General features: G+C 52.1%; 1 protein-coding gene across 1 annotated transcript in view; it reads right to left on the bottom strand.

The window, feature by feature from the left end:
- LOC132388958 (alpha-1,2-mannosyltransferase ALG9-like) overlaps positions 1–25,095 on the bottom strand; it is a 386,292-nt gene that overhangs the window by 284,308 nt on the left and 76,889 nt on the right. The window contains 1 exon segment of the mRNA XM_059961380.1: positions 4,211–4,333. Coding sequence (XP_059817363.1) covers positions 4,211–4,333 — 123 coding nt within the window.

The raw sequence follows: 25,095 nt of genomic DNA on the forward strand, positions 1-25,095 counted from the left end.
CACGGACCCTCTACATAACGATATTAGTCTTTGGCATAAACAGAGGTTGGGAAGACCTGGTTTAGCTCAACGTTTAGCTTTTCATATCCTAACAGAGACGAGCTAGGGCATCTAAAACTTTGACAAACTTTTATAGACGTATGGTGGAGAGTGTATCGACTGGCTGTGTCACAGCCTGGTGTGGAAACGCCCAGGCACTCGAACGGAAAGCTCCAGAAAGCACTGGATACGGCCCAGTCCCTCTCGGGAGAAGCCCTCCCCACCACTGAGCACGTCTACGTGAAGCACTGTCGCAGGAAAGCAGCGTCCATCGTCAGGGACTCCCCACCACCCACGACATGCTCTCTTCTCACTGGTGCCATCAGGAAGGAGGTACAGGAGCCTCTGGACCCACACCACCAGGTTCAGGAACAGTTATCACCCGTCAACCATCAGGAAGGAGGTACAGGAGCCTCTGGACCCACACCACCAGGTTCAGGAACAGTTATCACCCGTCAACCATCAGGAAGGAGGTACAGGAGCCTCTGGACCCACACCACCAGGTTCAGGAACAGTTATCACCCCTCAACCACCAGGAAGGAGGCACAGGAGCCTCAGGTCCCACACCACCAGGTTCAGGAACAGTTATTACCCCTCAACCATCAGGAAGGAGGTACAGGAGCCACAGGTCCCACACCACCAGGTTCAGGAACAGTTATCACCCCTCAACCATCAGGAAGGAGGTACAGGAGCCTCTGGACCCACAACACCAGGTTCAGGAACAGTTATCACCCCTCAACCATCAGGAAGGAGGTACAGGAGCCTCAGGACCCACACCACCAGGTTCAGGAACAGTTATTACCCCTCAACCATCAGGAAGAAGGTACAGGAGCCTCAGGACCCACACCACCAGGTTCAGGGACAGTTATTACCCCTCAACCATCAGGAAGGAGGTACAGGAGCCTCAGGACCCACACCACCAGGTTCAGGGACAGTTATCACCCCTCAACCATCAGGAAGGAGGTACAGGAGCCTCAGGACCCACACCACCAGGTTCAGGGAGAGTTATTACCCCTCAACCATCAGGAAGGAGGTACAGGAGCCTCAGGACCCACACCACCAGGTTCAGGGACAGTTATCACCCCTCAACCATCAGGAAGGAGGTACAGGAGCCTCAGGACCCACACCACCAGGTTCAGGGACAGTTATCACCACTCAACCATCAGGAAGGAGGTACAGGAGCCTCAGGACCCCCACCACCAGGTTCAGGAACAGTTATTACCACCTCAACCATCAGGAAGGAGGTACAGGAGCCTCAGGACCCCCACCACCAGGTTCAGGGACAGTTATTACCCCAGAACCATCAGGAAGGAGGTACAGGAGCCTCAGGACCCCCACCACCAGGTTCAGGAACAGTTATTACCACCTCAACCATCAGGAAGGAGGTACAGGAGCCTCAGGACCCCCACCACCAGGTTCAGGGACAGTTATTACCCCTCAACCATCAGGAAGGAGGTACAGGAGCCTCAGGACCCCCACCACCAGGTTCAGGGACAGTTATTACCCCTCAACCATCAGGATGGAGGTACAGCAGCCTCACGACCCATACCACCAGGTTCAGGGACAGTTATTGCCCCTCAACCATCAGGAAACTACATTCAACTTCACTCCCCCCAACGCTGAACTGTTCCCACAACCTACGGACTCATTTTCAAGGACTCTTCATCTCATGTCCTCGACATTAACTGCTTATTTATTTTGCTTTTGTCCTTCTGCTGTTTGCTGCCCTCTGCACCCTGTTTGTTTGCCCTGTTGGGTACGGCCTTTCATTGGGGATAGCGCAGGTGCCTGGCAGTTACTGCGTACGCCCGTAAGGAAACGAATCTCGGAGTTGTATCCCGTGACGTATACAATATATAACCACGTAACAATTACAGCAGGGAAACAGGCCATCTCGGTCCTTCTAGTCCGTGCTGAACGCTCACTCTCACCTCGTCCCACCGACCCGCACTCAGCCCATCACCCTCCATTCCTTTCCTCTGTGTACTTTGACAAAAATTAACTTTGAACTTTGAACCAAGGGACCTGGACCCCACCCAGTAACCTGCATATGTAGCCTGGCTCAAGTCTTCGAATGCTAATGGAGATTTTTTTTTAAAATTCCGGCATCTCCCAAACTCAACCCCACCTGAGACACAACATGGCCAAAGACAGACAGAGAGGGAGGGCCTTTCGTTCCTGCCCTCAACTCCGCAGGCGGTAGAAGGCGAGGGCCTCCGTCGGTCGGGTTCGACCGTGGGTGTGGCATCCTGGCTGTCTGGTCACGCAGGCCCAGGGCAGGACGATGCGGAGAGGGAGCTGCTGCCCGCGTGGCAGGCTCCCCCTCTCCACGCAGCCGATGGAACGGCGGGGACCGATACGGTCCGGCACCGGGAGTCGCCGGTCGGCGTCGAACTCGACGTCAGACTGCCTCAGGGACTCCAGCTCCGGATTCCCCCCTCGGGGTTCGCTCCCGGAGCCTCCCCCGCGAGCGGGTACAGCGGAGGTTTGAGATCAGAGTTTTCCCTCCCCCGGACGAGCCGCCGACCGCGGCCCGACGAGCCCCGTCCGCCCGGAGCGACTGGTTTTGAGGCACCAGTGACCCGCCTTTGCCCCCTTCTCCCGTCAGTAGAAACGGTTCCGCCGGGTTTAGTAGCTGAGCCTCACGTAAAGGCCGGGAGCTCGACTGGGTTGTCAGAGGCTGTTTGAGACACACGCCATTGGGGGCATTTAATAGGGATTGGGAGCTCGTCTCTATTGCCAACCCCTGGCTGTTACAACCTTTAAGTAACAGAGGCGTTAACTGAAATGGCAGCTTTTGATCAGCAGTGGACCTACAAAGCCCACCCCCGCAGTGCTTTTCACCTGAAAACATTTGACAATGAACCCTTTACAGCTCACTCACTCCCAGTTCAGGTGGATTAAAACCGCATCACTGCCCGGTTCGGGAATTGCACCGTCTCGGATCGCAAGACCCCTCTGCAGATAGTGAGGTCAGCTGAGAAGATCATCGGGGTCTCTCTTCCCGCCATCGCGGACATTTACACCACACGCTGCACCCGCAAAGCAAACAGCATTATGAAGGACCCCACGCACCCCTCATACAAACTCTTCTCCCTCCTGCCGTCTGGGAAAAGGCACCGAAGCATTCGGGCTCTCACGACCGGACTGTGTAACAGTTTCTTCCCCCAAGCCATCAGACTCCTCAATACCCAGAGCCTGGACTGACACCTTACTGCCCTATTGTCCTGTTTATTATTTATCGTAATGCCTGCACTGTTTTGTGCACTTTATGCAGTCCTGGGTAGGTCTGTAGTCTAGTGTAGTTTATTTTCTGTGTTGTTTTTTACGTAGTTCAGTCTAGTTTTTGTACTGAGTCATGTAACACCATGGTCCTGGAGGAACGTTGTCTCGTTTTTACTGTGCAGTGTACCAGCAGTTATGGTCGAAATGACAATAAAAGTGACTTGACTCGACTTGAACTGGGGAACAGACCAACAACGCCCAGGTTCAGCTGAGGGGAAACTCTCGCGGTCATGCCACAAACCCACAACGTCGAAGAGGAGACCGGAAGCAAATGCTACCTCGCAGAATCACGGGGGGGGGGGGGGGGTATGCAGGCGGGCTTTTCCCACTGAGGTTGGGTGGGACGAGCACTAGAGGTCGGGGGTTAAGGGTGAAAGGTTGAAACGTTTGAGGGGGAGGGGGGGCTCCTTCGCTCAGAGGGTGGCGCGAGGTGCCGGACGCAGGTCTGAAGTCAACACTTGAGGGAAACTTGGATAGATACAGGCACCCCCCCCCCCCGCTTTGCAAACGTTCACTTGACGCCACTCCGCTTTACAAAAGACCTACTTCGGTGACCTGTCTTCGCATTACAAAGAGGATTTTCGCTTTTACGGTTCTTGCTTTCGCCATTTCTGCTTCGTAGAAACACTCTACCTTTGTATGGGGTGGGGTGGGGGGGGGGTGCCGGGGAGACGCCTGTACACGGATGGGAGAGGCGCGGCAGCCTCTGGTCCGGGCCAATGGGACGAAGCAGACTGATAGCTCAGTATGGACTCGATGGGCCGAAGGGGCTCTAAGGCTCTGTTACTGGGGTCAAGTTCTATCCCTCGACTCCAGCCAAGGGGTTCAAGCTTTGGAGCTGAAGCGGGCGAGGCGGCGCGGTCGCGGCCCGGCCGGGGGCCCTTACCACTGAACTGCTGCAGCAGGAGCTCCATCAGCGTGGTCAGGGGCAGGGCGCACAGGGCCAGAACGAACACCACGTTGAAGTTCAGGCAGCCGTTGAGGAAGTAAAACCACCAGGGCTCCGTCCCTGGAGGGAGAGAGAGAGAGAGAGAGACAGCCGTTAAATCAGAGCCAGGAATCCCAGACCTCGTACCATGAGAACATCAGAAATGGGAGCCGGAGTCGGCCATCCGGCCCATCGAGCCTGCCCCGCCATTCAATAAGATCACGGCTGATCTGTCCGTAAACTCAGCTCCATCTACCTGCCTTTTCCCCACAACCCTTCTATGTAAAAACCTATCTAACTGTATCTTAAATATATTTAGTGAGGAAGCCTCAACTGCTTCCCTGGGCAGAGATTTCCACAGACTCACCACCCTCTGGGAAAAACAGTTTCTCCTCATCTCCTTCGCTGATCTTCTCCCCTGAATCTTGAGGCAATATCCCCTAGTTCTAGTCTCACCTACCAGTAGAAACGACTTTCCTACTTCTATCTTATCTATCCCTTTTGAAATTTTGTATGTTTCTATAAGATCCCCTCTCATCCTTCTGAATTCCAGAGAGTAAAGTCCCAGGCGACTCGATCTCTCCTCGTAGGTTAACCCCATTCATGTCTGGAATCTACCCGGTGAACCACCTCTGCACCGCCTCCAAAGCCAGTCTATCCTTCCTCGAGCAAACATGAGGAAATCTGCAGATGATTGCTGTCATATCCTTCCTCGAGTGAAGAGGCCAGAACTGCACGCGGTACTCCAGGTGCGGTCTCACCAGTACAAAGTAACCTCCCCGCTCTTCTAGTCTCACCTACCAGAGGGAGCAAGTCAGGAATCAACCTGGTGAGCCTCCTCTGCACCGCCTCCAAAGCCAGTCTATCCTCCCTCGAGTGAGGAGACCAGAACTGCACGCGGTACTCCAGGGGCGGCCTCACCAGTACCCTGTACGGCTGCAGCATGACCTCCCTGCTCTTCAATTCAATCCCTCTAGCCATTATGGACAACATTTCCCAGGACTTTATGCAGTCCAGTGTAGGTCTGTAGTCGAGTGTAGTTTTTTTACGTAGTTCAGTCCTGGACTCCCCTACTCCTCCCCCCCCCGCCATAGGAATCTTCATCTCCACATCCACTCGAACTCAGCCCTTTAACATATTGCCTTTTCAAGGTTTAAAGTTCACAGTGAATTCACGACCGAAGTATGCGCTGTGCGCGTCACTCTGAGATTCATTTTCATTTGGGCGTTTTCAACAAACAGAAAGAAGCACAACAGGATCGATGAAAGATCCCACACGACAGGACAGGCAAACAACCAGAGTATCAGAGACCGTGTAAATACAGAAGAAAATAATAGATAGATAGATAGATGACAAACAGATCGATATAGATAGATATAGACAGATAGATTGATAGACAAATAGATAGACATATAGATGCAGTCAGCCCTCCTTATCCATGGGGGAATTGGTTCCAGAACCTCTCAAGGACCAAAGATTGCGGATGCTCAAGTCCCTTAAGTAAATAGTTGTTATACTGTATTGTTTAGGGAATAATGACAAAAAAAAAGTCAAACGACGAGTGCTGGAGAGAGAACTTCTGGGTTTTCTCAATCCTGATCCACGATAACCCATGCACATCTCTAAATCATCTCGAGATTACTTATAATACCTAATACAATGTAAATGCTATGTAAATAGTTGTTATACTGCATTGTTTAGGGAATAATGACAAGGAAAAAAGTCAGTACATGCTCGAACAACAAGTGCTGGAAGAGCACTTCCGGGTTTTCGCGATTCGCGGTTGGTTGAATCCGCGCGTGCGGAACCCGTGGATAAGGAGGGCCGACTGTATACACATATAAGATTAAATTTCACAGCGCAGGCTGGTGATTCAGATTTGGAAAGCAGCATCTCCCCTCACCGGCCACGCGGGGGACCCCCGGGTGAACGTGACGGTCCACGCGGGCCGCAGCTGGGCGTTCCGCCACCCTCCCGCTCTGGTTCCGCCAGCGCGGAGCTGGAAGGGCGGGAGGTCCCCGAATCAGGGCATGGGTTAAAAACAACGCTGCCGGCTGAGCGGCGGGGGTGGCGGAGAGGGGTTGCAATTGCGTTTAGACATGACCGGAGCTCGGAAGAGCAGAGACTTTACCAGTACGGAATGCACCGCTCTCTGACACAGTCATCGCCGCCCACCCATGACACTGTGTGTGTGCGTGTTCAGCCGTGACTCACCCGGTCTATATTTAAACGAGTCACACACTTGCCAAAAATAGGGCATCGGGAATCAAAAAAATCCACGAAGAGCTGGTGAGCGTGACCCAGAGGTACAATCGTAACTCCGGCGGGCAAGACCTCGACTCGGAAGGAGCTGAGCTGACGTTCACACAGATGTGGTGGTTGGGGGGGGGGGGGGGTTAATCTCTATCTGCGCTGAACTGGTGGTGGGGGGGGTTTGCAGTAGCGTAATGCCTGACTGCGCTGGTGACCGGGGTTCAGTTCTCGCCTCTGTCCGTAAGGAGTTTGATCTGTTTACTTGCCGAAGGACGTGGCAGCTCTTCTCCCGGCAGTTGCCCCCTGCGCCTCGGGGCAGTAAGAATCGCCCGAGCCGGAGACTCGCATCCTTTCCTTTGCCTCCGGGGGTTCCCCCTCACACCAAGTTCGCGCTCTTGCCCGGGAGTCCGTCTGCTGAGTGTCTGGTTTTGTAGTCCTGGAGGCAGCAGCCGTCATCAGAGACCCCCACCACCCAGGTCACGCTCTTCTCTCGCTGCTGGCGTCAGGTGGGAGGTACAGGAGCCTCTGTACGCACACCACCAGGTTCAGGGACAGTTATTACCTCTCAACCATCAGGAAGGAGGTACAGGAGCCTCAGGACCCACACCACCAGGTTCAGGAACAGTTATTACCCCTCAACCATCAGGAAGGAGGTACAGGAGCCTCTGTACGCACACCACCAGGTTCAGGAACAGTTATTACCCCTCAACCATCAGTAAGGAGGTACAGGAGCCTCTGTACGCACACCACCAGGTTCAGGAACAGTTATTACCCCTCAACCATCAGGAAGGAGGTACAGGAGCCTCTGTATGTACACCACCAGGTTCAGGAACAGTTATTACCTCTCAACCATCAGGAAGGAGGTACAGGGGCCTCAGGACCCACACCACCAGGTTCAGGAACAGTTATTACCTCTCAACCATCAGGAAGGAGGTACAGGAGCCTCAGGACCCACACCACCAGGTTCAGGAACAGTTATTACCTCTCAACCATCAGGAAGGAGGTGCAGGAGCCTCAGGACCCACACCACCAGGTTCAGGGACAGTTATTACCCCTCAACCATCAGGAAGGAGGTACAGGAGCCTCAGGACCCACACCACCAGGTTCAGGAGCAGTTATCACCCCTCAACCATCAGGAAGGAGGTACAGGGGCCTCAGGACCCACACCACCAGGTTCAGGAACAGTTATTACCTCTCAACCATCAGGAAGGAGGTACAGGAGCCTCAGGACCCACACCACCAGGTTCAGGAACAGTTATTACCTCTCAACCATCAGGAAGGAGGTACAGGGGCCTCAGGACCCACACCACCAGGTTCAGGAACAGTTATCACCCCTCAACCATCAGGAAGGAGGTGCAGGAGCCTCAGGACCCACACCACCAGGTTCAGGGACAGTTATTACCCCTCAACCATCAGGAAGGAGGTACAGGAGCCTCAGGACCCACACCACCAGGTTCAGGGACAGTTATTACCCCTCAACCATCAGGCTCATGAAACAGAGGGGATAACTTCACTCCCCCCAGCACTGAACTGTTCCCACAACCTATGGACTCACTTTCAATGTCTCTTAATCTCATGTTCTCAATATCTAATAATAATAGTAATAAATACTTTATTGGTCCTGAGTGGGAAATTCTCTCGTTACAGCAGCAACGTTTAAAAGCAGACTTAGCAGTGTGCAGGCTTAACCAGTAATGGAGCACAGTGATAATTTACCCACGTGCAATAATGTGCAATATAATTAACCAAGTATTAAGACATACAAAATCGGAGAGATTTTCTGTCGCGACCCTCGTGACTGCGGAGCTGAGTGAGTCTGTTTGACGGCGGGGGGTTGGGGGGCTCCTCTGCCTGTCCAGCAGGTCATGGAGGTACTGTGTCAGGCTGTCCGTAGTGGATAAGCGTTTGTGTGGTGACCTCGTCTCCACCACGAACCCGGAAGTTGCAGCCAAGGAGGGATGCAGACTTCCTGATGAGCTTATTTAGTCGCTTTTGCATCACCAGTGCCGATGCTGCTCCCCGCAAAGAATGTCTGTGTCTGCCTGTCTGTCTGTCTGTCTGTCTATATCCAACTATCTATATGTCCATCTGCCTGTCTGTCTGTCTATATCCAACTGCCTATATGTCCATCTGTCTGTCTGTCTGTCTACATCCAACTATCTATATGTCCGTCTGTCTGTCTGTCTGTCTATATCCAACTATCTATATGTCCGTCTGTCTATATCCAACTATCTATATGTCCGTCTGTCTGTCTGTCTGTCTATATCCAACTATCTATATGTCCGTCTGTCTATATCCAACTATCTATATGTCCGTCTGTCTGTCTGTCTGTCTATATCCAACTGCCTATATGTCCGTCTGTCTGTCTATATCCAACTATCTATATGTCTGTCTGTCTGTATCCAACTGCCTATATGTCCGTCTGTCTGTCTGTCTGTATCCAACTATCTATATGTCCGTCTGTCTGTCTATATCCAACTATCTATATGTCCGTCTGTCTGTCTGTCTGTCTATATCCAACTAACTATATGTCTGTCTGTCTATCTATCTGTCTGTCTGTCTATATCCAACTATCTATATGTCCGTCTGTCTATCTATATTTCTGTCTGTCTATCTATCTATCTGTCTATCTATATGTCTGTCTGGCTATTTATTTATATGTCTGTCTGTCTATATCTATCTATATGTCTGTCTATCTATCTATATGTCTGTCTGGCTATCTATATGTCTGTCTATCTATCTATACGTCTGTCTATCTATCTATATGTCTGTCTGTCTATCTATCTGTCTGGCTATCTATATGTCTGTCTGTCTATCTATCTATCTAACTATCTGTCCATCTGTCTGGCTATCTATATCCAACTGCAGTTGGCCCTCCTTATCCGCGAATTCCGCATCCATGAATTCAACCGACCGCGAATCGTGAAAACCCGGAAGTGCTCTTCAGCACTCGCTGTTCGAGCATGTACTGACTTTTTTCCTTGTCATTATTCCCTAAACAATGCAGTAGAACAACTATTTACATAGCATTTATATTGTATTGGATATTATAAGTAATCTAGAGATGATTTAGAGATGTGCATGGGCTATCGTGGATCAGGATTGAGAAAACCCAGAAGTTCTCTCTCCAGCACTCGTTGTTCGAGCACGTACAGACATTTTTTCTTGTCATTATTCCCTAAACAATGCAGTAGAACAACTATTTACATTGTATTGGGTATGATAAGTAATCTAGAGACGATTTAAAAGTACGGGCAGTCCCCGGGTTATGAACGAGTTCCGTTCCTGAGTCCGTCTTTAAGTCGGATTTGAAGTCGGAACAGGTACAGCCGGTATTATTCAGCGTCAGTTAGTCAAACACTTTTCTTAGTATATAGTACATATTTTACCTTTCTATGCACATAAAACACTTAAGAGCGTATGTTTCAGCGCAGGGCTCGGGAACAGAAGTTCCCGAGTTCGATCCAGTGACAGATCGCTCCCGAGGGGCGATCGCCACCGTGCCGGGTTGTTGTGGAGGATCAAAACCCAAAGCCCAATAATTAAACCACTGCGTTACTCAGTAATAATTGTCACTTTCATCGGGGCAGGGCCTATCACATGCTCCATTAAAATTGTTCCAATCGTTGACCGACTGTAGCCTAACGCTTTTCCAATGACCGATGGCATTTCACCTCTTTCCCATCGCTTTATTATTTCCACTTTATTTTCAATCGTAATCGTGATTATTTTCGTGAACAGAAACACTGTGGATTCAGAGCAGCACTGCCGGGTCCTAATGTCCACCGCACTGAGACAGGTTAAATAAGGTCCGGGGTTCCGCCGGGTCCTAATGTCCACCGCACTGAGACAGGTTAAATAAGGTCCGGGGTTCCACCGGGTCCTAATGTCCACCGCACTGAGACAGGTTAAATAAGGTCCGGGGTTCCGCCGGGTCCTAATGTCCACTGCACTGAGACGGGTTAAATAAGGTCCGGGGTTCCCCTGGGTCCTAATGTCCACTGCACTGAGACGGGTTAAATAAGGTCCGGGGTTCCCCTGGGTCCTAATGTCCACTGCACTGAGACAGGTTAAATAAGGTCCGGGGTTCCCCTGGGTCCTAATGTCCACTGCACTGAGACGGGTTAAATAAGGTCCGGGGTTCCCCTGGGTCCTAATGTCCACTGCACTGAGACAGGTTAAATAAGGTCCGGGGTTCCCCTGGGTCCTAATGTCCACTGCACTGAGACAGGTTAAATAAGGTCCGGGGTTCCCCTGGGTCCTAATGTCCACTGCACTGAGACAGGTTAAATAAGGTCCGGGGTTCCCCTGGGTCCTAATGTCCACTGCACTGAGACGGGTTAAATAAGGTCCGGGGTTCCCCTGGGTCCTGATGTCCACCGCACTGAGACAGGTTAAATAAGGTCCGGGGTTCCCCTGGGTCCTAATGTCCACTGCACTGAGACAGGTTAAATAAGGTCCGGGGTTCCGCCGGGTCCTGATGTCCACCGCACTGAGACGGGTTAAAAAAGGTCCGGGGTTCCGCAGGGTCCTAATGTCCACCGCACTGAGACGGGTTAAATAAGGTCCGGGGTTCCCCTGGGTCCTAATGTCCACCGCACTGAGACGGGTTAAATAAGGTCCGGGGTTCCCCTGGGTCCTAATGTCCACTGCACTGAGACAGGTTAAATAAGGTCCGGGGTTCCGCCGGGTCCTAATGTCCACCGCACCGAGACGGGTTAAATAAGGTCCGGGGTTCCGCCGGGTCCTAATGTCCACCGCACCGAGACAGGTTAAATAAGGTCCGGGGTTCCGCCGGGTCCTAATGTCCACCGCACTGAGACGGGTTAAATAAGGTCCGGGGTTCCGCCGGGTCCTAATGTCCACCGCACTGAGACGGGTTAAATAAGGTCCGGGGTTCGGCCGGGTCCTAATGTCCACCGCACTGAGACAGGTTAAATAAGGTCCGGGGTTCCGCCGGGTCTTGATGTCCACCGCACTGAGACAGGTTAAATAAGGTCCGGGGTTCCGCCGGGTCCTAATGTCCACACACTCAGCGATTCAGGAACAGCTTCTTCCCCTCCGCCATCAGGGAGGAGGTACAGGAGCCTGAAGACACACACTCAGCGATTCAGGAACAGCTTCTTCCCCTCCGCCATCAGGGAGGAGGTACAGGAGCCTGAAGGCACACACTCAGAGATTCAGGAACAGCTTCTTCCCCTCCGCCATCATGGAGGAGGTACAGGAGCCTGAAGACACACACTCAGCGATTCAGGAACAGCTTCTTCCCCTCTGCCATCAGGGAGGAGGTACGGGAGCCTGAAGACACACACTCAGCGATTCAGGATCAGCTTTTTCCCCTCTGCCATCAGGGAGGAGGTACGGGAGCCTGAAGACACACACTCAGCGATTCAGGAACAGCTTCTTCCCCTCCGCCATCAGGGAGGAGGTACAGGAGCCTGAAGGCACACACTCAGCGATTCAGGAACAGCTTCTTCCCCTCCGCCATCAGGGAGGAGGTACAGGAGCCTGAAGACACACACTCAGCGATTCAGGAACAGCTTCTTCCCCTCCGCCATCAGGGAGGAGGTACAGGAGCCTGAAGACACACACTCAGCGATTCAGGAACAGCTTCTTCCCCTCCGCCATCAGGGAGGAGGTACAGGAGCCTGAAGACACACACTCAGCGATTCAGGAACAGCTTCTTCCCCTCCGCCATCAGGGAGGAGTTACAGGAGCCTGAAGATACACACTCAGCGATTCAGGAACAGCTTCTTCCCCTCCACCATCCGATTTGTAAATGGACTTTGAACCCTTGGACTTTTTTAATATACAGTATTTCTGCTTGTTTGCATGATTTTAAATCTATTCAATATACATTTACTGTGGCTGATTTACTTATTTATTAATTACTATTATTATTATTTCTTTCTTCTATATTATGTGTTGCATTGAACTGCGGCTACTAAGTTAACAAATTTCACGTCACGTGACGGTGATAACAAACCTGATTCGGATCCTCGTTCTAGTTCTGATACACCGCTGTCGCAGAACAGCGGATCTCACGTCAGTGATGCCAAACCCGAATCCAATTCTCCCAGGTCCCAACTCCGAAATGATATCCGCGCCAAGCTCCCCGCTTCAGGTAGGGAGAACCGTTTCCACTCCCTGCGGCAAACCCTGGCTCACAGGCCTTGCCCGGGCCACCCCCCGGCACTCGTCCACACACACACCTCCAGAGGCTCGCGGGAAACCACAGCACCGAGTCCCACCGACCCGCGGCCTGGACCGTAAACACCCTCCCATCCGCGTTCCTATCCAAACTTGTCCTAAAACGTCGAAACCGAGCCACACCCTCCGAGTGAAGAAATTCCCTTCGAACCTTTCACCCTTAACCCTTGAACTCGTGTTGTAACCTCAGCGGAAACAGCCGGCTTGCATTTACCCTATCTGTGCCCCTCAGTCAAATCTCCCCTCCCTGACTGTCCCGTTGTACATACTATTTCTCATACTAACTGCACACTGCAGATTCAGACGGAGACATAACGTAAAGATTTTCACTCCTCATGTTTGCGGGGAATGTAAGAAATAAAGTCGATTCAACTCTCCGACATTCTGGGGGATAAAATCCTAACCTTTTCAGCCTTTCCCTGTAACTCAGGCCCTCAAAAGCCCCGGCAACATCCTTGTAAACTTTCCCCCGGCACTCTTTTCAACCTCGCTTACATCTCTCCTGCAGGCCGGCGAACCAAACTGCGCTCGGTACTCCAATTTGGGCCTCTTACGCGACCTCAGCCTGACATCCCGGCTCCCGTGCTCGGCCTACGGAGGGCGGATCTGCCAGGGGCCCTCCACCCCCCCCCCCCCGGAAATCCCCCAGAGGAACGCGGGAAGGTGCGGGGGGCAGGGCCACGGGAAAGCCCGGCCGCACTGAGCCAGTCCGGGTGGGCCCTGGGCTTCGGGCACAATGCAGGCCGCTGGAACCGCTGGCTCCCTCATCCGCAAACTGGGGGGGGGGGGTGGGGGGGGGAAGGGCGAGGGGGCAGTTTCACCCCCCCTACTCCCAACATCAGAAACACGCTGCACAGTGCCTCCATCGCGGATCCAAGGCCGCGACCCTCCCCTCCCTCCCTCATGCACATGGGCAGCTGATCCCCCGGTACGTCAGCCGAGTGCGACTGACTCATGCTGCCAAAAGTGTGCTTGTCACCGCAAATAAACCTCCAGTAATTACAGAGTTAAGGTTAGAGTTAATTGCCACCGGATTTGGAACACCAGGCAGACTATTTTGGAAACTGCACGCCCACGTTGCTGTTCACGATCGGGCACAGTGCATCAGCAAATTTAAAGTTAGACGCATTACGAGATTAGAGAAGGCGCCGGGGCTTCTTGGCACTGAACAGCGAGGTTAAAATCCTAGAAAAGGCAGGGGATTCGGCCCAGCCTGACACAGGTGAAGCCCTCACCAACCACCAAGCACATCGACACGAAACACTGCAGTATCCTGAATCAGGGACCCCACCACCCAGGTCACACTCTCTTCCCACTGCTGCCATCTGGAAGGAGGTACAGGATCCCCAGGACCCACACCACCAGGTTCAGGGACAGTCATCACCCCTCAACCATCAGGATGGAGGTACAGGAGCCTCAGGACCCACACCACCAGGTTCAGGGACAGTTATCACCCTCTCAACCATCAGGAAGGAGGTACAGGAGCCTCTGGACCCACACCACCAGGTTCAGGGACGGTTATTACCCCTCAACCATCAGGAAGGAGGTACGGGAGCCTCAGGACCCACACCATCAGTTTCAGGGACAGTTATTACCCCTCAACCATCAGGGAGGAGGTACAGGAGCCTCAGGACCCACACCATCAGGTTCAGGGACGGTTATCACCCCTCAACCATCAGGAAGGAGGTACAGGAGCCTCAGAACCCACACCACCAGGTTCAGGGACAGTTATTACCCCTCAACCATCAGGAGGGAAGTACAGGAGCCTCAGGACCCATGCCACCAGGTTCAGGAATAGTGGGGGGGCCTAGGACCAGAGGACACAGATAGAGTTGATGTGGAGACGATGTTTCCTATAGTGGGGGAGTCTAGGACCAGAGGACACAGATAGAGTGGATGTGGAGAGGATGTTTCCTATAGTGGGGGAGTCTAGGACCAGAGGACACAGATAGAGTGGATGTGGAGAGGATGTTTCCTATAGTGGGGGAGTCTAGGACCAGAGGACACAGATAGAGTGGATGTGGAGAGGACGTATCCTATAGTGGGGGAGTCTAGGACCAGAGGACACAGATAGAGTGGATGTGGAGAGGATAATTCCTATAGTGGGGGAGTCTAGGACCAGAGGACACAGATAGAGTGGACGCGGAGAGAATGTTTCCTATAGTGGAGGAGTCTAGGACCAGAGGACACAGATAGAGTGGGTATGGAGAGGATGTTTCCTATAGTAGGGGAGTCTAGGACCAGAGGACACAGATAGAGTGGGTGTGGAGAGGATGTTTCCTATAGTGGGGGAGTCTAGGACCAGAGGACACAGACAGTGGATGTGGAGAGAATCTTTCCAATAGTGGGGGAGTCTAGGACCAGAGGACACAGATAGAGTGGATGTGGAGAGGATGTTTCCTATAGTGGGGGAGTCTAGGACCAGAGGACACAGACAGTGGATGTGGAGAGAATCTTTCCTATAGTGGGGGAGTCTAGGACCAGAGGACACAGATAGAGTGAGTGTGGAGAGGATGTTTCCAAGAGTGGGGGAGTCTAGGACCAGAGGACACAGATAGAGTGAGTGTGGAGAGGATGTTTCCAATAGTGGGGGAGTCTAGGACCAGAGGACACAGATAGAGTGGATGTGGAGAGGATGTTTCCTACAGTGGGGGAGGTCTAGGACCAGAGGACACAGATAGAGTGGATGTGGAGAGGATGTTTCCTATCGTGGAGGAGTCTAGGACCAGAGGACACAGATAGAGTGGATGTGGAGAGGACGTTTCCTATAGTGGGGGAGTCTGGGACCAGAGGACACTGATAGAGTGAATGTGGAGAAGACGTTTCCTATAGTGGGGGAGTCTAGGACCAGAGGACACAGAAGGAGTGGATGTGGAGAGGATGTTTCCTATAGTGGGGGAGTCTGGGACCAGTGGGCACAGATAGAGTGGGTCTGGAGAGGGTTTCTATAGTGGGGGAGTCTAGGACCAGAGGACACTGATAGAGTGAATGTGGAGAGGACGTTTCCTATAGTGGGGGAGTCTAGGACCAGAGGACACAGATAGAGTGCATGTGGAGAGGATGTTTCCTATACTGGGGGAGTCTAGGACCAGAGGACACAGAAGGAGTGGATGTGGAGAGAATGTTTCCTATAGTGGGAGTCTCGGACCAGAGGAAACAGATAGAGTGGATGTAGAGAGGATGTTTCCTTCAGTGGGGGAGTCTAGGACCAGAGGACACAGATAGAGTGGATGTGGAGAGGATGTTTCCTTTAGTGGGGGAGTCTAGGACCAGAGGACACAGATAGAGTGGATGTGGAGAGGATGTTTCTATAGTGGGGGAGTCTAGTACCAGAGGACACCGATAGAGTGGATGTGGAGAGGATGCTTCCTATAGTGGGGAGGTCTAGGACCAGAGGACACAGATAGAGTGGATGTGGAGAGGATGTTTCCTATCGTGGAGGAGTCTAGGACCAGAGGACACAGATAGAGTGAATGTGGAGAGGACGTTTCCTATAGTGGGGGAGTCTAGGACCAGAGGGCACAGATCGAGTGGATGTGGAGAGGACGTTTCCTATAGTGGGGGAGTCTAGGACCAGAGGACACAGATAGAGTGCATGTGGAGAGGATGTTTCCTATAGTGGGGGAGTCTAGGACCAGAGGACACAGATAGAGTGGATGTGGAGAGGATGTTTCCTATAGTGGGGGAGTCTAGGACCAGAGGACACAGAAGGAGTGGATGTGGAGAGAACGTTTCCTATAGTGGGAGTCTCGGACCAGAGGAAACAGATAGAGTGGATGTAGAGAGGATGTTTCCTTTAGTGGGGGAGTCTAGGACCAGAGGACACAGATAGAGTGGGTGTGGAGAGGATGTTTCCTTTAGTGGGGGAGTCTAGGACCAGAGGACACAGATAGAGTGGATGTGGAGAGGATGTTTCTATAGTGGGGGAGTCTAGGACCAGAGGACACCGATAGAGTGGATGTGGAGAGGATGCTTCCTATAGTGGGGAGGTCTAGGACCAGAGGACACAGATAGGGTGGATGTGGAGAGGATGTTTCCTATCGTGGAGGAGTCTAGGAACAGAGGACACAGATAGAGTGAATGTGGAGAGGACGTTTCCTATAGTGGGGGAGTCTAGGACCAGAGGGCACAGATAGAGTGGGTCTGGAGAGGATGTTTCTATAGTGGGGGAGTCTAGGACCAGAGGACACCGATAGAGTGGATGTGGAGAGGATGTTTCCTATAGTGGGGACGTCTAGGACCAGAGGACAAAGATAGAGTGGATGTGGAGAGGATGTTTCCTATAGTGGAGGAGTCTAGGACCAGAGGACACAGATAGAGTGAATGTGGAGAGGTCGTTTCCTATAGTAGGGGAGTCTAGGACCAGAGGGCACAGATCGAGTGGATGTGGAGAGGACGTTTCCTATAGTGGGGGAGTCTAGGACCAGAGGACACTGATAGAGTGGATGTGGAGAGGATGTTTCCTATAGTGGGGGAGTCCAGGACCAGAGGACACAGATAGAGTGGATGTGGAGAGAATGTTTCCTATAGTGGGAGTCTCGGACCAGAGGACACAGATAGAGTTGATGTGGAGAGGATGTTTCCTATAGTGGGGGAGTCAAGGACCAGAGCACACAGATGGAGTGGATGTGGAGAGGATGTTTCCTATAGTGGGGGAGTCTAGGACCAGTGGACACAGACAGTGGGTGTGGAGAGGATGTTTCCTATAGTGGGGGAGTCTAGGACCAGAGGACACAGACAGTGGATGTGGAGAGAATCTTTCCTTTAGTGGGGGAGTCTAGGACCAGAGTACACAGATAGAGTGGATGTGGAGAGGATGTTTCTATAGTGGGGGAGTCTAGGACCAGAGGACACCGATAGAGTGGATGTGGAGAGGATGTTTCCTATAGTGGGGACGTCTAGGACCAGAGGACACAGATAGAGTGGATGTGGAGAGGATGTTTCCTATAGTGGAGGAGTCTAGGACCAGAGGACACAGATAGAGTGAATGTGGAGAGGACGTTTCCTATAGTGGGGGAGTCTAGGACCAGAGGGCACAGATCGAGCGGATGTGGAGAGGACGTTTCCTATAGTAGGGGAGTCTAGGACCAGAGGACACTGATAGAGTGGATGTGGAGAGGATGTTTCCTATAGTGGGGGAGTCTAGGACAAGAGGACACAGAAGGAGTGGATGTGGAGAGGATGTTTCCTATAGTGGGGGAGTCTAAGACCAGAGGACACAGATAGAGTGGATGTCGAGAGGATGTTTCCTATAGTGGGGGAGTCTAGGACCAGAGGGCACAGATAGAGTGGATGTGGAGAGGATGTTTCCTATAGTGGGGGAGTCTAGGACCAGAGGACAAAGGTAGAGTGGATGTGGAGAGAATGTTTCCTATAGTGGGAGGCTCAGACCAGAGGACACAGATACAGTGGATATGGAGAGGATGTTTCCTTTAGTGGGGGAGTCTAGGACCAGAGGGCACAGATCGAGTGGATGTGGAGAGGACGTTTCCTATAGTAGGGGAGTCTAGGACCAGAGGACACTGATAGAGTGGATGTAGAGAGGATGTTTCCTATAGTGGGGGAGTCTAGGACCAGAGGACACAGAAGGAGTGGATGTGGAGAGGATGTTTCCTATAGTGGGGAGGTCTAGGACCAGAGGACACAGATAGAGTGGATGTGGAGAGGATGTTTCCTATCGTGAAGGAGTCTAGGACCAGAGGACACAGATACAGTGAATGTGGAGAGGACGTTTCCTATAGTGGGGGGGTCTAGGACCAGAGGACACCGATAGAGTGGATGTGGAGAGGATGTTTCCTATACTGCGGACGTCTAGGACCAGAGGACACAGATAGAGTGGATGTGGAGAGGATGTTTCCTATAGTGGAGGAGTCTAGGACCAGAGGACACAGATAGAGTGGATGTGGAGAGGATGTTTCCTATAGTGGGGGAGTCTAGGACCAGAGGACACAGATAGTGGATGTGGAGAGGATGTTTCCTATAGTGGGGGAGTCTGGGACCAGAGGACACGGATAGAGTGAATGTGGAGAGGATGTTTCCTATAGTAGGGGAGTCTAGGACCAGAGGGCACAGATTGAGTGGATGTGGAGAGGACGTTTCCTATAGTGGGGGAGTCTAGGACCAGAGGGCACAGATCGAGTGGTTGTGGAGAGGATGTTTCCTATAGTGGGGGAGTCTAGGACCAGAGGACACAGATAGAGTGGATGTGGAGAGGATGTTTTCTACAGTGGGGGAGTCTAGGACCAGAGGACACAGATAGAGTGGATGTGGAGAGGATGTTTCCTATAGTGGGGGAGTCTAAGACCAGAGGACACAGATAGAGTGAATGTGGAGAGGATGATTCCAATAGTGGGAGTCTCGGACCAGAGGACACAGATAGAGTGGATGTGGAGAGGACGTTTCCTATAGCGGGGTAGTCTAGGACCAGACGGCACAGATCGAGTGGATGTGGAGAGGACGTTTCCTATAGCGGGGTAGTCTAGGACCAGAGGGCACAGATCGAGTGGATGTGGAGAGGACGTTTCCTATAGTAGGGGAGTCTAGGACCAGAGGACACTGATAGAGTGGATGTGGAGAGGATGTTTCTATAGTGGGGGAGTCTAGGACCAGAGGACACCGATAGAGTGGATGTGGAGAGGATGCTTCCTATAGTGGGGAGGTCTAGGACCAGAGGACACAGATAGAGTGGATGTGGAGAGGATGTTTCCTATCGTGGAGGAGTCTAGGAACAGAGGACACAGATAGAGTGAATGTGGAGAGGACGTTTCCTATAGTGGGGGAGTCTAGGACCAGAGGGCACAGATAGAGTGGGTCTGGAGAGGATGTTTCTATAGTGGGGGAGTCTAGGACCAGAGGACACCGATAGAGTGGATGTGGAGAGGATGTTTCCTATAGTGGGGACGTCTAGGACCAGAGGACAAAGATAGAGTGGATGTGGAGAGGATGTTTCCTATAGTGGAGGAGTCTAGGACCAGAGGACACAGATAGAGTGAATGTGGAGAGGTCGTTTCCTATAGTAGGGGAGTCTAGGACCAGAGGGCACAGATCGAGTGGATGTGGAGAGGACGTTTCCTATAGTGGGGGAGTCTAGGACCAGAGGACACTGATAGAGTGGATGTGGAGAGGATGTTTCCTATAGTGGGGGAGTCCAGGACCAGAGGACACAGATAGAGTGGATGTGGAGAGAATGTTTCCTATAGTGGGGGAGTCTAGGACCAGAGGGCACAGATCGAGTGGATGTGGAGAGGACGTTTCCTATAGTAGGGGAGTCTAGGACCAGAGGACACTGATAGAGTGGATGTAGAGAGGATGTTTCCTATAGTGGGGGAGTCTAGGACCAGAGGACACAGAAGGAGTGGATGTGGAGAGGATGTTTCCTATAGTGGGGAGGTCTAGGACCAGAGGACACAGATAGAGTGGATGTGGAGAGGATGTTTCCTATCGTGAAGGAGTCTAGGACCAGAGGACACAGATACAGTGAATGTGGAGAGGACGTTTCCTATAGTGGGGGGGTCTAGGACCAGAGGACACCGATAGAGTGGATGTGGAGAGGATGTTTCCTATAGTGCGGACGTCTAGGACCGGAGGACACAGATAGAGTGGATGTGGAGAGGATGTTTCCTATAGTGGAGGAGTCTAGGACCAGAGGACACAGATAGAGTGGATGTGGAGAGGATGTTTCCTATAGTGGGGGAGTCTAGGACCAGAGGACACAGATAGTGGATGTGGAGAGGATGTTTCCTATAGTGGGGGAGTCTGGGACCAGAGGACACGGATAGAGTGAATGTGGAGAGGATGTTTCCTATAGTAGGGGAGTCTAGGACCAGAGGGCACAGATTGAGTGGATGTGGAGAGGACGTTTCCTATAGTGGGGGAGTCTAGGACCAGAGGACACAGATAGAGTGGATGTGGAGAGGATGTTTCCTATAGTGGGGGAGTCTAGGACCAGAGGACACAGAAGGAGTGGATGTGGAGAGGATGTTTCCTATAGTGGGGGAGTCTAAGACCAGAGGACACAGATAGAGTGAATGTGGAGAGGATGATTCCTATAGTGGGAGTCTCGGACCAGAGGACACAGATAGAGTGGATGTGGAGAGGACGTTTCCTATAGCGGGGTAGTCTAGGACCAGAGGGCACAGATCGAGTGGATGTGGAGAGGACGTTTCCTATAGTAGGGGAGTCTAGGACCAGAGGACACTGATAGAGTGGATGTGGAGAGGATGTTTCTATAGTGGGGGAGTCTAGGACCAGAGGACACCGATAGAGTGGATGTGGAGAGGATGCTTCCTATAGTGGGGAGGTATAGGACCAGAGGACACAGATAGAGTGGATGTGGAGAGGATGTTTCCTATCGTGGAGGAGTCTAGGAACAGAGGACACAGATAGAGTGAATGTGGAGAGGATGTTTCCTATAGTGGGGGAGTCTAGGACCAGAGGGCACAGATAGAGTGGGTCTGGAGAGGATGTTTCTATAGTGGGGGAGTCTAGGACCAGAGGACACCGATAGAGTGGATGTGGAGAGGATGTTTCCTATAGTGGGGACGTCTAGGACCAGAGGACAAAGATAGAGTGGATGTGGAGAGGATGTTTCCTATAGTGGAGGAGTCTAGGACCAGAGGACACAGATAGAGTGAATGTGGAGAGGTCGTTTCCTATAGTAGGGGAGTCTAGGACCAGAGGGCACAGACAGTGGGTGTGGAGAGGATGTTTCCTATAGTGGGGGAGTCTAGGACCAGAGGACACAGTCAGTGGATGTGGAGAGAATCTTTCCTTTAGTGGGGGAGTCTAGGACCAGAGTACACAGATAGAGTGGATGTGGAGAGGATGTTTCTATAGTGGGGGAGTCTAGGACCAGAGGACACCGATAGAGTGGATGTGGAGAGGATGTTTCCTATAGTGGGGACGTCTAGGACCAGAGGACACAGATAGAGTGGATGTGGAGAGGATGTTTCCTATAGTGGAGGAGTCTAGGACCAGAGGACACAGATAGAGTGAATGTGGAGAGGACGTTTCCTATAGTGGGGGAGTCTAGGACCAGAGGGCACAGATCGAGCGGATGTGGAGAGGACGTTTCCTATAGTAGGGGAGTCTAGGACCAGAGGACACTGATAGAGTGGATGTGGAGAGGATGTTTCCTATAGTGGGGGAGTCTAGGACAAGAGGACACAGAAGGAGTGGATGTGGAGAGGATGTTTCCTATAGTGGGGGAGTCTAAGACCAGAGGACACAGATAGAGTGGATGTCGAGAGGATGTTTCCTATAGTGGGGGAGTCTAGGACCAGAGGGCACAGATAGAGTGGATGTGGAGAGGATGTTTCCTATAGTGGGGGAGTCTAGGACCAGAGGACAAAGGTAGAGTGGATGTGGAGAGAATGTTTCCTATAGTGGGAGGCTCAGACCAGAGGACACAGATACAGTGGATATGGAGAGGATGTTTCCTTTAGTGGGGGAGTCTAGGACCAGAGGGCACAGATCGAGTGGATGTGGAGAGGACGTTTCCTATAGTAGGGGAGTCTAGGACCAGAGGACACTGATAGAGTGGATGTAGAGAGGATGTTTCCTATAGTGGGGGAGTCTAGGACCAGAGGACACAGAAGGAGTGGATGTGGAGAGGATGTTTCCTATAGTGGGGAGGTCTAGGACCAGAGGACACAGATAGAGTGGATGTGGAGAGGATGTTTCCTATCGTGAAGGAGTCTAGGACCAGAGGACACAGATACAGTGAATGTGGAGAGGACGTTTCCTATAGTGGGGGGGTCTAGGACCAGAGGACACCGATAGAGTGGATGTGGAGAGGATGTTTCCTATAGTGCGGACGTCTAGGACCAGAGGACACAGATAGAGTGGATGTGGAGAGGATGTTTCCTATAGTGGAGGAGTCTAGGACCAGAGGACACAGATAGAGTGGATGTGGAGAGGATGTTTCCTATAGTGGGGGAGTCTAGGACCAGAGGACACAGATAGTGGATGTGGAGAGGATGTTTCCTATAGTGGGGGAGTCTGGGACCAGAGGACACGGATAGAGTGAATGTGGAGAGGATGTTTCCTATAGTAGGGGAGTCTAGGACCAGAGGGCACAGATTGAGTGGATGTGGAGAGGACGTTTCCTATAGTGGGGGAGTCTAGGACCAGAGGGCACAGATCGAGTGGATGTGGAGAGGATGTTTCCTATAGTGGGGGAGTCTAGGACCAGAGGACACAGATAGAGTGGATGTGGAGAGGATGTTTTCTACAGTGGGGGAGTCTAGGACCAGAGGACACAGATAGAGTGGATGTGGAGAGGATGTTTCCTATAGTGGGGGAGTCTAAGACCAGAGGACACAGATAGAGTGGATGTGGAGAGGACGTTTCCTATAGCGGGGTAGTCTAGGACCAGACGGCACAGATCGAGTGGATGTGGAGAGGACGTTTCCTATAGCGGGGTAGTCTAGGACCAGAGGGCACAGATCGAGTGGATGTGGAGAGGACGTTTCCTATAGTAGGGGAGTCTAGGACCAGAGGACACTGATAGAGTGGATGTGGAGAGGATGTTTCTATAGTGGGGGAGTCTAGGACCAGAGGACACCGATAGAGTGGATGTGGAGAGGATGCTTCCTATAGTGGGGAGGTCTAGGACCAGAGGACACAGATAGAGTGGATGTGGAGAGGATGTTTCCTATCGTGGAGGAGTCTAGGAACAGAGGACACAGATAGAGTGAATGTGGAGAGGACGTTTCCTATAGTGGGGGAGTCTAGGACCAGAGGGCACAGATAGAGTGGGTCTGGAGAGGATGTTTCTATAGTGGGGGAGTCTAGGACCAGAGGACACCGATAGAGTGGATGTGGAGAGGATGTTTCCTATAGTGGGGACGTCTAGGACCAGAGGACAAAGATAGAGTGGATGTGGAGAGGATGTTTCCTATAGTGGAGGAGTCTAGGACCAGAGGACACAGATAGAGTGAATGTGGAGAGGTCGTTTCCTATAGTAGGGGAGTCTAGGACCAGAGGGCACAGATCGAGTGGATGTGGAGAGGACGTTTCCTATAGTGGGGGAGTCTAGGACCAGAGGACACTGATAGAGTGGATGTGGAGAGGATGTTTCCTATAGTGGGGGAGTCCAGGACCAGAGGACACAGATAGAGTGGATGTGGAGAGAATGTTTCCTATAGTGGGGGAGTCTAGGACCAGAGGGCACAGATCGAGTGGATGTGGAGAGGACGTTTCCTATAGTAGGGGAGTCTAGGACCAGAGGACACTGATAGAGTGGATGTAGAGAGGATGTTTCCTATAGTGGGGGAGTCTAGGACCAGAGGACACAGAAGGAGTGGATGTGGAGAGGATGTTTCCTATAGTGGGGAGGTCTAGGACCAGAGGACACAGATAGAGTGGATGTGGAGAGGATGTTTCCTATCGTGAAGGAGTCTAGGACCAGAGGACACAGATACAGTGAATGTGGAGAGGACGTTTCCTATAGTGGGGGGGTCTAGGACCAGAGGACACCGATAGAGTGGATGTGGAGAGGATGTTTCCTATAGTGCGGACGTCTAGGACCGGAGGACACAGATAGAGTGGATGTGGAGAGGATGTTTCCTATAGTGGAGGAGTCTAGGACCAGAGGACACAGATAGAGTGGATGTGGAGAGGATGTTTCCTATAGTGGGGGAGTCTAGGACCAGAGGACACAGATAGTGGATGTGGAGAGGATGTTTCCTATAGTGGGGGAGTCTGGGACCAGAGGACACGGATAGAGTGAATGTGGAGAGGATGTTTCCTATAGTAGGGGAGTCTAGGACCAGAGGGCACAGATTGAGTGGATGTGGAGAGGACGTTTCCTATAGTGGGGGAGTCTAGGACCAGAGGACACAGATAGAGTGGATGTGGAGAGGATGTTTTCTATAGTGGGGGAGTCTAGGACCAGAGGACACAGAAGGAGTGGATGTGGAGAGGATGTTTCCTATAGTGGGGGAGTCTAAGACCAGAGGACACAGATAGAGTGAATGTGGAGAGGATGATTCCTATAGTGGGAGTCTCGGACCAGAGGACACAGATAGAGTGGATGTGGAGAGGACGTTTCCTATAGCGGGGTAGTCTAGGACCAGAGGGCACAGATCGAGTGGATGTGGAGAGGACGTTTCCTATAGTAGGGGAGTCTAGGACCAGAGGACACTGATAGAGTGGATGTGGAGAGGATGTTTCTATAGTGGGGGAGTCTAGGACCAGAGGACACCGATAGAGTGGATGTGGAGAGGATGCTTCCTATAGTGGGGAGGTATAGGACCAGAGGACACAGATAGAGTGGATGTGGAGAGGATGTTTCCTATCGTGGAGGAGTCTAGGAACAGAGGACACAGATAGAGTGAATGTGGAGAGGACGTTTCCTATAGTGGGGGAGTCTAGGACCA

This window comes from Hypanus sabinus, unplaced genomic scaffold (genome assembly GCF_030144855.1).
Source record: "Hypanus sabinus isolate sHypSab1 unplaced genomic scaffold, sHypSab1.hap1 scaffold_442, whole genome shotgun sequence".
Lineage (NCBI taxonomy): Eukaryota > Metazoa > Chordata > Chondrichthyes > Myliobatiformes > Dasyatidae > Hypanus > Hypanus sabinus.